Source organism: Gigantopelta aegis, chromosome 1 (genome assembly GCF_016097555.1).
Source record: "Gigantopelta aegis isolate Gae_Host chromosome 1, Gae_host_genome, whole genome shotgun sequence".
NCBI lineage: Eukaryota > Metazoa > Mollusca > Gastropoda > Neomphalida > Peltospiridae > Gigantopelta > Gigantopelta aegis.
In genome coordinates, this window is record NC_054699.1 from 29,930,264 (window position 1) to 29,943,053 (window position 12,790).

A 12,790-nucleotide genomic window follows, 5' to 3' on the forward strand; every position below is an offset into this window, starting at 1 on the left:
CATCCGCAACTTCTTACGGCACGTGTTGTGCAACGTTTGATTGCTTCCATGCGTCGGCGTTGTCAAGCTGTCATCAGGGCTCGTGGTTGTTATAACCAATACTGACATTTTGCCTACCCCTATGTCACACATATTTGTGTGTACATGTTTCAGGTGGATTCCCAGATATACCGTTTTGGACATGTACAGCGTAATCCCTTTCCAATGGCGTCTTGATGTTTGGTTGCTTGTAGCATGTCTACCAGGTTGTTTTGGGGGTGAGGGTTTCTTTCTTTTGTATTAAACTTCGAAAATCAGTATATGTCTGGCAGTAAATAATATTACACGAATATTATGTATACATACTACACAGGTGGGGGAAAATTCCAGCTTGTGGACTGAGTGGCAGTTGTATATTATTAATTTATGCATAATCTCGAGGGTTGGCAGGGAGCAGTAACCTACCCATCCAGCCCCATTAGACATCTTAGTTAGAAAACATAATTATATTAATAACTAGTAGTATATGACCATTTTCAAGATTATAGTTATATATGTATATACTTTTCTTTTTTTTTCTTTTTTTTTTATTGGTGAATTGGCCATTAGTTTGTAAGGCCCCATTCACCAGATAAGAGTTAATCAATGTATGGTTGGCCACATGGTCTCAGTGGCTGGTAAGTGTTGGGTTCGCATCTCGTTACCGGCTTCATTGAGTTGTATCAGCTCGGTAGGCAGGTATAACACTACACACTGTCGTGAATAGCTAGCTCAAATCACTAGATTTTATATTGGGAGGGGCAACACACACACACACACTCTCTCTCTCTCTCTCTCTCTCTCTCTCTCTCTCTCTCTCTCTCTCTCTCTCTCTCTCTCTCTCTCTCTCTCTCTCTCTCTCTCTCTCTCTCTCTCTCTCTCTCTGTGTCTTCTTTTTTTTTTACATGTGTTGTGGGATGACAGGCAAATATTAAAGGTGGTGAATACAAAATAGGTGTGGTTGGTGGGGGAGGAGTGAGTGGGTGGAATGTATGGGACATGAACACGAGTATGCTGCAATTCAAAGCAGACTTTGCATTGTCCTTAATGCCAATACGGCTGTGTACATCATATCCCCCCCCCCCCCCCCCCCCCAAAAAAAAAGAGGAAAAAAAGAGCACATTTAACAATTAAGTATTATCATCTCAAACAAAGGATGCTCCAGTGTTGTAAAGTTTGCAGACACGAAAATTAGTCTCTAAAATAAATAAATATAATAGTATTTGGATGCACACAAATCCTTAATCTTTACCAGTGTTCATTTAAACGAACTTTATTTTTAATTTTCCGAACAACTGTTCAGGTTTACTTTTTACAAGAAACAACTCTTTAAAAAAGAGAAAACATAAAAGTGGCGTTTGATACTATCTTCTAAAACCGATATTTTATTACAAATTTAACAATTTATTATCAAATTTACATACAATTTTAATTTATCATCTAAATAAACTACTTTATATTATTTTACTTCTTTGCTAAGATAACAATAAATGGTCGTCTGTTTTATTTTATATGTATTAAATACACAGTATTGGTTTATAGATAATTGTATACTACAACCAAAGATGGAAGCAATCGTGGAAGATAATGTTGATGCTGTCGATTTAAAGGCACGTTTTAATAAGTATAGAACAATGAAATAAGTTAAACATAAAATAAACAGCCTACAGTTCGTCCCATCTTCCTATAAAAATGTTTTTTGTAACTAATTTCAGTTTGTTTTGATGTAAGAAGAAAAGTAAAAGTGGTTTGGAAATTGAAAAAAACTAAACATTTTGTGTCAATGACAATCCCAATGTGTGTAATTTAGAAAACAATCGGCTGAGAAATAAATAACTTGTAAAGACTAAAGATTGACATTATTTATGTTAATATGTTATACAGTTGAGTATTGTAATTTCGAGACCCTGAGGTTTGACTTGATCGGAAGGACCATACTTTGGGGCCGTTCATATATTACGTAATGCCATTTTGGTCAAAATTAGACACCCACCCACCCCCATGTAACACTTGACCATACACCCCTCAAAATATTACACAACACTCCGAGATTACTTCACATACACACACAGACAAAGCAGTGTGGCAATGTTTATTTATACCCATGTGTACTACGATGACGTCATTAAAGTGACGTTTCAGCTTGATTTATAATTGTTTTTAGTTTACATTTACCTCTAAAAACCTACATTATATATTGTTGTGCTGGCATGGCACATTTAAGAGAAAACAAAATTGTGTTACGTAACACTGTTCAGTACACCTCCCCACCCCTTGTAACACCACATAACGCTTGGACTTACACCCCCACCCCCCTAAGCGTTACGTAATATTTGAATGGCCCCTTTGAAACTGACAACAATAAAAATGTTACTTACCTGTAGTAGGCTGTACATAAATATGTTTATAGTAATGTCAGATGAAAATAAAATCCACTGGAACATTGCTGATATAAATATTAACTAGGTAAAACCTAAACGCGAGCACAAGAGAGACAAATTAAATATGCTATAAAATACTTGTGTATGTGTGGGGTGGGGGGAGATATATGTGTGTGTGTGTGTGTGTTTGTTTGTTTGTTTGCCCTCAAGACGTTCAGTTCCTGGTGCAGGGCTGACTCTGCCATTTGCCAGTTGCGAATTTTAGGAACAATTGGCAAATTTTATTTTGATAATGAAATTTCATGTACTAATTGGTATTTTTTTGGAAAATAACTGATTTAGCATTTTTTAAGATGATTTGGTGAAATGTTTTGCTCATCCAGAGTTAGCCCTGCTGGTTTATGTGTGATTAGTTCGTACCACCCGACGGAACGAGTTATGCTGTATATTAATTATGTCACATTGTTTGGAGGCTTCCACCTCTCTTAAAAAGTATTCAGTAAAAAAAAAAAAAAAAAAAAAAATGACAGACAGCGAAAAATAACAGGCTTTTTCTATCCAAGGTGACATGGTTATAATTTAGTATGTGAAATCTGTGTCATTATAATAGTTTTTTTCATAATTTATGTCTGGTCAAAATGTGGGGGAAATCTAACGGTAATTAAAAGTATGTGAGTAATTTATCGTTAACAATGTGGCTCAGACTTTAGAGCGTTACGTAATTATTGAATGGCGGGATGGAAATATGTGACGTATGTAACACGTCATGACATGTTGATTATGATATAATGCAATCGTGATGATGTCATATTAATTACGTCACATACTAGCTTGTTTTAGCAGGGTGCAGCACCATGCCTCAATAGTCTAGCACCATCTTGCCTTAATCAGCGCCATGCTGCCCTGAGATTAAACAAGCCTTTTTCAGTAATTCTAAAATTACCTTTATAAAACATAAAAAAGGTATTATTAATTAAATATGCATTTTATATCTTTTGCCATTCATTTATTAAAGCAACACATAAATTACATTAATGTTTATTTCAATTATTTTTTGTGTATTTTTAATGAAAAACAAGTGCCCCGAAAATGGTGAAAATGCCCCAAAAGTGTTTGGTCTTCCGTACCTTGCCTAATTTCTAGGGAAATCACTACAGTACCAATGCTACACAAAGAACCTGTGCTGTGCTTTCTTGTGGTGATGTAGAGTAAAGTCTGTGTCTACATGACATGTTTGTTTAGCATAGAGGCACCGAAGTATTACACATAGTCCCCTCTAGCCCTCCACTATAACATCAATAAGGAGAGGGCTAGAGATTAATTGAGTTACCTAACCCTATCCCTAAATTTTAAAGTGAGCGGGGGAAGCAGGCAGATATTTTAATAAACATTAATATGGTTGAGTGTTGTAAAATCGAGAGTAATTCTGAATATCAACGACTCTTCGGTATCTGTTAATGATATTATTGCACACTAGAAAGACCTCGCTGCATGCAGAATAGTTCAATAGACAACAAAACCTGTTGCATCCAAATTAGTGATATCTAAAGCCCTGTGTATCAGTTTGGATTAACTTCATCCAGTAACTCAATAAATAACTTAAGTTTTTTTTTTTTTTGTACTAGAAATTTGAACTGCAGTACCATGACCAAGCGAGAAAGGGTCCGGTGAGTGAGAAGGCGCAGTTTGACTATGCTTGGTGCCTTGTCCGCAGTCGCTACCAACAAGACATGAAAAGAGGTGTTGCACTGTTGGAAGGTATGTATGTGTTACAGGCAATGTGCCAAATCGGTCATTTGGCAAAATGACTGAAATATTCAGGCATTTTGTGAAATGCCCATGTGCCTTAGGCATTTTACAAAATGACTAAAATGTTCAGGCATTTGACTGAATGACTTTAAATTAGGGTTATGTATTTGACAGTTTGACTGAACACATTCAGGCAATGAGTAAAATGCATGAAATTCAACTCAGCTATGTGATTGTCAGATTGTCTTTCAATCCAACTATTCATTGTGGCAAGCTACTGGGTGTTTGGGATTATGTTTAGATTGAATGACTGATTTGGCACATTGCCTGTAACATATATATGTATTAAGGCTTACTGCCTGAAAATAATTTGTGGGTACATATATGTAATAAAAATAAAACACATCGTTATATACCCTTATTAGGTGGTTCTTGTTATTTACATGAATTTTATCTACTTTCACAAATTTTAAACAGCAGTTCTCTTATTATGATTTCCTTTAAAGTTATAAAAATGTACTGTATCCATTATTTCCAAGATTTTAGGATACCGGTACGTAATGTTACCCTTCATGCCCTCAGGGCGGGATGTAGTCCAGTGGTACAGCGCTCGCTCGATGCACGGTCGGTGTGAGATCGATCCCCGTTGGTGGGCCCATTGGGTTATTTCTCGTTCCAGCCAGTGCACCACGACTGGTATATCAAAGGCCGTGGTATGTACCACCCTGTCTGTGGGATGGTGCATATAAAAGATCCCTCGCTGCTGATCAAAAATAGTAGCCCATGAAGTGGTGACAGTGGGTTTCCTCTCTCAATATCTGTGTGGTCCATAACCATATGTCTGACACCATATAAATGGCGTCAGACATATGGTTAAGTATGTCAGGGTGGGAAGCTAACATGGTAAATCTGCTAAGTGGACTTCATAATAAATCATCGGTGGGCCCATTGGGCTATTTCTCGTTCCAGCCAGTGCACCACGACTGGTATATCAAAGGCCGTGGTATGTACCACCCTGTCTGTGGGATGGTGCATATAAAAGATCCCTCGCTGCTGATCAAAAAGAGTAGCCCATGAAGTGGCGACAGAAGGGTTTCCTCTCTCAATATCTGTGTGGTCCATAACCATAAGTCTGACGCTATATAACCGTAAATAAAATGTGTTTAGTGTGTCGTTAGATAAAACATTTCTTTCTTTCTTTTTTTTTTCCTTCATGCCCTCTGGCAGAAACCCTGGTACTTAGCCGTACATACACGGCTAAAATTATCTAGTGGTGTAGATGAAAAAGTATCCAGGCATAGTAATATGTACTGTAAATTGGGAAAATTATGTATCATGATTTTACTGCATTGTGTTAAGTACACATTAAAATGCATAGATCTGGTAAATGCAATGTTACAATATCACACAACAAACAAGAAAAATGTTGAGTTATTTTTAATAAATGTATTTTAGTTTTATGTAACATCCATTAAACAAAAGAATCCTCCACTTCTAAATTAGAGCATCTCTAAAATGTTAGGGTGGGAAGAAAATGTTTTATTTAACGACACACTCAACACATTTTATTTATGGTTATATGGCGTCAGACATATGGGTAAGGATGTTAGGGTGGAAAGCTAACATGGTAAATCTGCTAAGTGGACTTCATAATAAATCATCGGTGGGCCCATTGGGCTATTTCTCGTTCCAGCCAGTGCACCACGACTGGTATATCAAAGGCTGTGGTATGTACTACCCTGTCTGTGGGATGGTGCATATAAAAGATCCCTTGCTGCTAATAGGAAAGAGTAGCCCATGAAATGGCGACAGAAGGGTTTCCTCTCTCAATATCTGTGTGGTCAATAACCATATGTCTGACGCCATATAACCGTAAATAAAATGTGATCCAAAGGCTAGTGGATTTGAAAAACATTCTAGAAGCCCTGTGCTATGGAAAGCATTTTCATTTAGTAATTATGTAATGAATATATATTCTGTAGAGTGTGGTGTGTGTTGTGACTACTCACTTAAAATTTTAAAAATAAATTTTAAGTTTCTATATTTAATCCTTGTTACGTTAAGTCCTTGTTAATTAAGTCCTTGTTAATTAAACATAGTGGACCAAAGTTACATAGCCCTCTCTTTTAGTTTTTTTGTACTCTCTTGTCACAACATATTATTTAAAATGCTTAAATACATACTTTTGAAAAAAAAACAAGCTACATAAATTTGACCCAGTATTACTATTACTAGTATTAGTACAGTCAAAAAACTCTCAAAATTGGAATTCCCTCAAAACTGGACCCTCCGTAAACCGGAATTCCCTCAAAACTGGACCCTCCGTAAACCGGAATTCCCTCAAAACTGGACCATCCGTAAACCGGAATTCCCTCAAAACTGGACGTTTTTCACTGTCCCTTTTTAAATATCTGTACGGAAGAGAACCTCTCTAAACCGGATACCTCTTAAAACCAGACTTTTTACTTGGTCCAGAGGGTGTCCGGTTCAGAGGAGTTTCACTGTTTTTGTCTCTTGCAGATTTGTTTGCCAGAGCTGTTGATGAAACTTCCAAGAGAGACTACTTGTTTTACATGTCCGTGGGATACACAAGAATAAAGGTAAGATTGTCAACTGTATATACTGTCAACTGTTCGTATTAAATCTGTTTTTCCTTTCATAGCATCATGTGCGCGGATAAGTTAAGTTACGGAGTACTAGTAGCTTGTGCCTTCAAATTTCGTTTCGTTTGTTTTCGGTTTTTGTTTTTATAACAATTATAAGGAATAAAGAAAAACTGCACGCGGTAAGCACCTTCTGTAAGCTTATTAACTTGTAAACAATAAAGTCTTGATTTGATCCCGCGAAAATAAAGTATTCTACAGTACACTGAGGTTTCACCACACCGATGCCATCTGCAACTGAAATTGCCCAACGTCTAATGAAGATTACTAATAGAACGGGGTCTCGTTAGTACTAACAAAATATACCATTGCGAACATGTATATGTTATAAGCATTTCTTTTCATTCAAAATTGGGAAAATTTATGTCTCAGTTTTTGTGCTATTTGACTGCATCTGGATGGGCAGTATGGGTTCAAGCAGGTGGTGCAGGAACCAATTCACACTGGCCACCTGCTTCGCAATACACCTGTCCCAAAAGGTCAATGCAGAGTATTACAAAATAACATGGGCAAAATCCAACAAGAGGGCTTACCATTGAAAAATAAAAATAATTTTAATTCTTTAACCAATTGCCAAAAATTAATATTGAACCACAACATATGTCACAATTAGGAACTATAGTGGACCATGATGACGGAATGAACTCTCACCAGGAAATGAACTGTGTAGTGAGACGCGACCATACAAAATTAACTGGAAAAATTTAATGGAATGGGATGTAGTTTAGTTTTATTTGTTTTGTTGTAATCGTCTACGGTGAGATTGGTGAGAGGATAAATTTTCCTTAGTGGACCTACTGTGTTTTTCCCATTCCAATCTGTGCTCCACAGCTGGTATATATCAAAGGTGGTATCTTGTCTGTGGTAGCTCACAGTGACATCAGATTGTATTCAGGGCTTTGCAATAGGTACTTCAGCTTTTCTAATCTTTCTTTTCTTTTCTTTTTTATCATAAAATAGTAATCTCAAAGTACACAGAATTTGATCTGAGATGCTTAAAACTGAATTATGACACAGACCTTTTTTATAGCTTTTTAAAGATCATGTAGGAACAACTTGGGATAGCAGTGTGTCACGTACTACTACTAGGTCACTGTGACCTACTTTTCACGGTCTACTACACATAACAGTAAATCCTAGTCTGGACCATATCTTGCATACAGAGGCCCATCAAACCTCACATGTAGGAACAACTTGGGATGGCATACTATTACTAGGTCATTGTGACCTACTTTTCATGGTCTACTGCACATAACAGTAAATCCTTGTCTGGACCATATCTTGCATACAGGACCATCAAACATCACATGTAGGAACAACTTGGGATGATGGTGTCTCGCATAAAATTACTAAGATTATTCTGAACATCATAGGAAAATCTTGTTTAGCCTTTGAAGAAGTCAGGACTTCATTAATCAGACAGCACCTTCTCCAATGGATACAGTATCATCAGTAGTTGGTCCAAAACAAACTGTTTATCCATTCCATTGCAAAAATTTCACATAATTAGAATTGAATCATACCCGTAACATATTCATTAATATCTATGGTTTTCCATCAAACTTCCGATGGGCGTATCATGTACCTCACTGGTACTCATGCATAAAACTGAATTATGACTCAAAACGGGTTTTTTATAGCTTTTTAAAGATCATTTTACCATTCATTTTTACATAAATTCCACATCCTGAAATAGCAGATGAGTGTGTCTAGGACAGTGTGCTTGTATGACACTTGAATACAAGTTAAATATAATGGACGAGTGATGAAAGTGTTGTTTTTAAATGGCACTACATTTTGGTGTCTCTATTTTCATAACAGGAGTACGCATCTGCTTTGAACTACGTGAAGGCCGTATTGAAAATAGAGCCCGAGAACCGACAGGCAAAAGAGCTAGAGACATATATAAAGAAAAAGATGCAGAAAGGTAAACCATCCCACAAGATTGATGACATACATAGACAAAACTACATATATGTGGTTTTCTGATTTCTGTATTCCACGAGTGTATTTCTTGCTGAAAACCCCGATGCCCCATGACTGGTATATCAAAGGTTGCGGTATGTGCTGTCCTGCATACAGGAAAGTGCCTACAAAAGACCCCTTGCTACTAATGGGGAAAAAAAAACCCCATTGATTTATGATCAGTGATGGCATTTATAGTTACTTATCATGGCCATTTATTTCACATACCAACTTGTATTTTGAATTTTCACATTTAGAATTTGAAGGCAGTGTTAAAGTGCTTGCTTAATGTGCGGTCGGTGGGCCTATTGGGCAGTTTATTGTTCCAGCTAGTGCACCACGACAGTGGTATGTGTTATCCTGTCTGTGGGATAATGCATATAAAATATCCCTTGCTACTAATGGAAAATTATAGCAGGATTCTTCTCTAAGACTTTGTATGTCAGAATTACCTAATGTGTGACATCCAGTAGCCGATGATTAATAAATCAGTATGTTTTAGTGGTGTAATTAAACAAAAAAACAAACATTTAAACTTTATTTAGATTTTGTGGAATATGTCTTCTCAACGTAGCACTTTTTTTATGTACATGTAGGTTTGTTTATGATTAACTAGTACATAAAATTTTATTTTTCAGAAGGTTTGATGGGAATGGCTATCGTAGGTGGAGCTGCGGTTGCCCTTGGTGGACTTATTGGACTTGGAATAGCTGCCGCGAAAAGCGCGAAATAGTTAACAGACTGGTCCATTCAGGTTGGGCTGTTCCAGATATAATCACCGGGGAGGGGGGTGAGGGAGGGGAAGCAATTTTACCTATAACACATCTGTAGGTAAATATAAATAATATGTTGTTTTATTGGGGGGGTTTAATAATCTTACCAAATCCATTTTAGGTATGAAAAAAAGTGTATTTCAAGTACCTCCCAGCCACCCCTCCTATGTGATCTGGAACATCCCTTATCTAAATTCATCTCAGCCTAGATGTACGGTATATCTACAGGATTTTACAACACATCATATTAGTGGCTTTTCTCACTTTCATGTTTCAAAACTGTAAAACCTGAAAAATAATTTTTCATGACAATACGAGACAGATAAGCATATTATCTTTTCCTGGTTGAAAGTTATTTAGGTGTGTGTCAAGCTTGCTGTCTATATAGTTTTATGAAGTACAATGATACATTAATTCTGTTAATTTATTCGGGGTATTTTCCTCCTAAGATTTTCTCAAGTGCAATACAAATGTAATTATGTTTTGTGAGCAAGTCGTATTTAGTACGGTTTAGATTTGGTTTTGGAAATGGTGCATTGCAATCATGTATTACTAATTAGTGACATATAATTGATTTTAATTAAGGTGTTTGAATTGTGGAAATTCCAATTATGTATGTGTGTGTGCCGATTTTGTTTGTTTTGGGTGGAATTATGTATTTAATTCATTTGAAGCTTCAAAAACATTTCTTTTGCTCTAATCTTCATTTAAATTGTGAATGACATCCATAGTTTTTCAGAGTGGAAACCGTGCAAACTTGTTTTGTTATATTTTTTTGTCTCCAATGGTATTTTGTCATCACCTTTGTGTTTTTCAATTATTGTTATAAAAATGTTTCAGATCTTTGCACAAATGTTGTGCACCCATGTGGATATTAATAGTTTACATGTATACTGTCAAACTCCCATCATGGATGGATATTTATTAGCTATGGGCATCCATCCGCAAGCATTTTTCCATGGAAGGGCAAGACATGTTGGCACATGCTATAATAAACAGGTAAATGTAAAACTGTCACATGCTTTTACAGACGATTATACATAAAAATCGAATTGCACGTCCATATTCATGGGTAGGGGAGCAGGTGCCCTCTTTTTGGACATCCATTTTAATGACAGACTTCCGTGGTGAATTTGGATTTCTTAATTATGATTCATAAAAATGCTTAATGAATTCCACAAATGGTTTTGAAGTCTTTTAATGTTTTAAGTATTAGTATTCAGATTTATATATACACTGTATGTATCTTAATATGAATGAAATATGTAAATTTTAAATGTTCATACCCGGACCTTGGTAGCGTAGTGGTTAACCCATCAGACTTAATGTTGGTAGGTACTGGGTTCATATCCCGGGACCGACTTTCACCCAGAGCGATATTAACAACTCGGGGAGCAGGTTTAAGGGTCACTACACAGACTTTTCTCTTGCTAACCACTAATAACCAGCTCGCCATTCTGGACAGACAGTCCAGATAGCCACGGTGTGCGTCAAAATGGATTGAAATCAAAACAGGATAAAAAAAATAATAATATTCACAGGCACGACTGCCATTTTTAACAAGGAATAAAATGTCAGTATTCAAAAGTATAAATGGGATTTGCCAGTCATGTGTGTTCCTCGGATTTGTATATAAGTACATGCATAGTTCAATTATGTAAATAGTGTATGTATATTATTAGTCTTAAGTTATGTACATGTAGACTGAAAAACATGTATTGCTAATGAATTTTAATATTCAGTCAAAATGTCGTAGTATGTTAGTTTTGAATATTTGAGTATTAGAACTATGTTGCTAAGATTTTTTTAACATTTATAACAATAACTTTTTTTCAAGCAGGCGTGGGAATTGGTGAATTTTGAAAAAGAGGAAATCTAGAGGGGTCTGGGGTGGTGAACTGTAAAAAAGCAGAAACCTAGAGGGGTCTGGGGGCAAGGATGATTAAAGTGCGAGGAAACGCAATGTTCCAAGAGAGGAAAACCGCAGATCCGAGGAGAATTTCCACCCCTGTTCAAGGTAAAAAGTAAATTATTTTTAAAATGAAACATTTTAATATGGATTTCAAGAAGTGTATTTTTAATACTCTAAACAGGTCACGGGGCTATTTTTTGTCTAAAGACCGTAAATGAAAATTACATTTGACTTTTGTTTGAAAATAATGATGTAAAAATTAATAAGCATGTAAAGATTAATGAGCATGTAAAATTAACAATTACTAAAGAAATAAATTGGGATATTTTGACAAGTCCATTCTAACCGAGGTTAATGGGCAACGGTTTTGCGTAATTAAAAAAATTAATAATAAATATAGCATGCACTGAACACCCATAGGTTTCACAGATTCTTGGACTTAGTTTGTGAGGAACCGAGCTAAATAGGGAGGTTCATTGTATACAGCTGGATGCCAGTGTAGGTCATTTGTTGCAGGAGTGCAACTATTTTTATGCAGGTAAACCATTTGTATGAAAGGAAAATTTTATCCAAGTAAGTGCTTAGCAACACATCAAAAAGTATTTGTTTCTGATGACACGACTATTGCATTGACCAAATGTTATCCACGGTAATTCTTTCAGTAGCGGTAGTGATTAATGCCCGCTTGCCATCAAAACAATTTTGCATGCATTTTATCATGCATATTTCCACTATGGAAACACACTTTTTCATCTCTTTTTTCTCAAAAGATTACTGTACAATATTTGACATTGTCAAAATGTACATTAAGCCAAAAGTAAATGCTTCATGTTATGAAATCACTGTATTATTCGTGAGTGGAAAAATTGTTCATCGATTGACTTTTTTTTTCCCATTGCGTTGAATGTCTGCAAGCAGTATCGCATATATGGAAAAGATACTATGTAAATACATTGTATCGATAAAATCGCGTTAATGGAAAGTGGACAAATCAGAATTATCAAATATTTGACATCCAGTAACAAAAAAAATCATTAATCACTGTGCTCTAGTGGTGTCACAAAACAAAACAAACTTCTAACTTTCCTGCCTCAGATCCGATCAAATTTGGAACAGCTCCTCGTCCCTAATTATTTAAGCAAAACAAACCAGTCTGGCTGGTTCATTTGACATTGCTGAATTTGGTGTGCTTTATTATTGTGTAATAAAACTTCACGTGGAGGATATCAACTGATTAAAAGTATTTCTGATCATCTGTATGTTCTTTGTTTATATTTCTTATGTTAGTTTGTGTAAAATTGACTCCGTTCGAGGGTTGAACCAAAGCAA

The 12,790-nt window shown here is 36.0% G+C and overlaps 1 protein-coding gene across 1 annotated transcript; it reads left to right on the forward strand.

Moving 5' to 3' along the window:
* The first annotated feature begins 1,577 nt into the window (after positions 1-1,577).
* Positions 1,578-12,716, forward strand: LOC121373447 (mitochondrial fission 1 protein-like). The gene is made up of 5 exons (XM_041500112.1): positions 1,578-1,628; positions 4,025-4,157; positions 6,669-6,748; positions 8,633-8,738; positions 9,415-12,716. Exons 1-5 carry the CDS (start codon positions 1,584-1,586, stop codon positions 9,507-9,509), a joined length of 459 nt encoding a protein of 152 aa, XP_041356046.1. The 5' UTR covers positions 1,578-1,583; the 3' UTR covers positions 9,510-12,716.
* Positions 12,717-12,790: the final 74 nt, after the last annotated feature.

Excerpts from the sequence above, each read along its gene's own strand:
- LOC121373447 (XM_041500112.1), top strand. The coding sequence starts at position 1,584 with ATGGAAGCAATCGTGGAAGATAATGTTGATGCTGTCGATTTAAAG. Across the intron at positions 1,629-4,024 it reads TTGATGCTGTCGATTTAAAG|AAATTTGAACTGCAGTACCA; the intron begins GCACGTTTTAAT and ends TTTTTGTACTAG. Across the intron at positions 4,158-6,668 it reads AGGTGTTGCACTGTTGGAAG|ATTTGTTTGCCAGAGCTGTT; the intron begins GTATGTATGTGT and ends TGTCTCTTGCAG.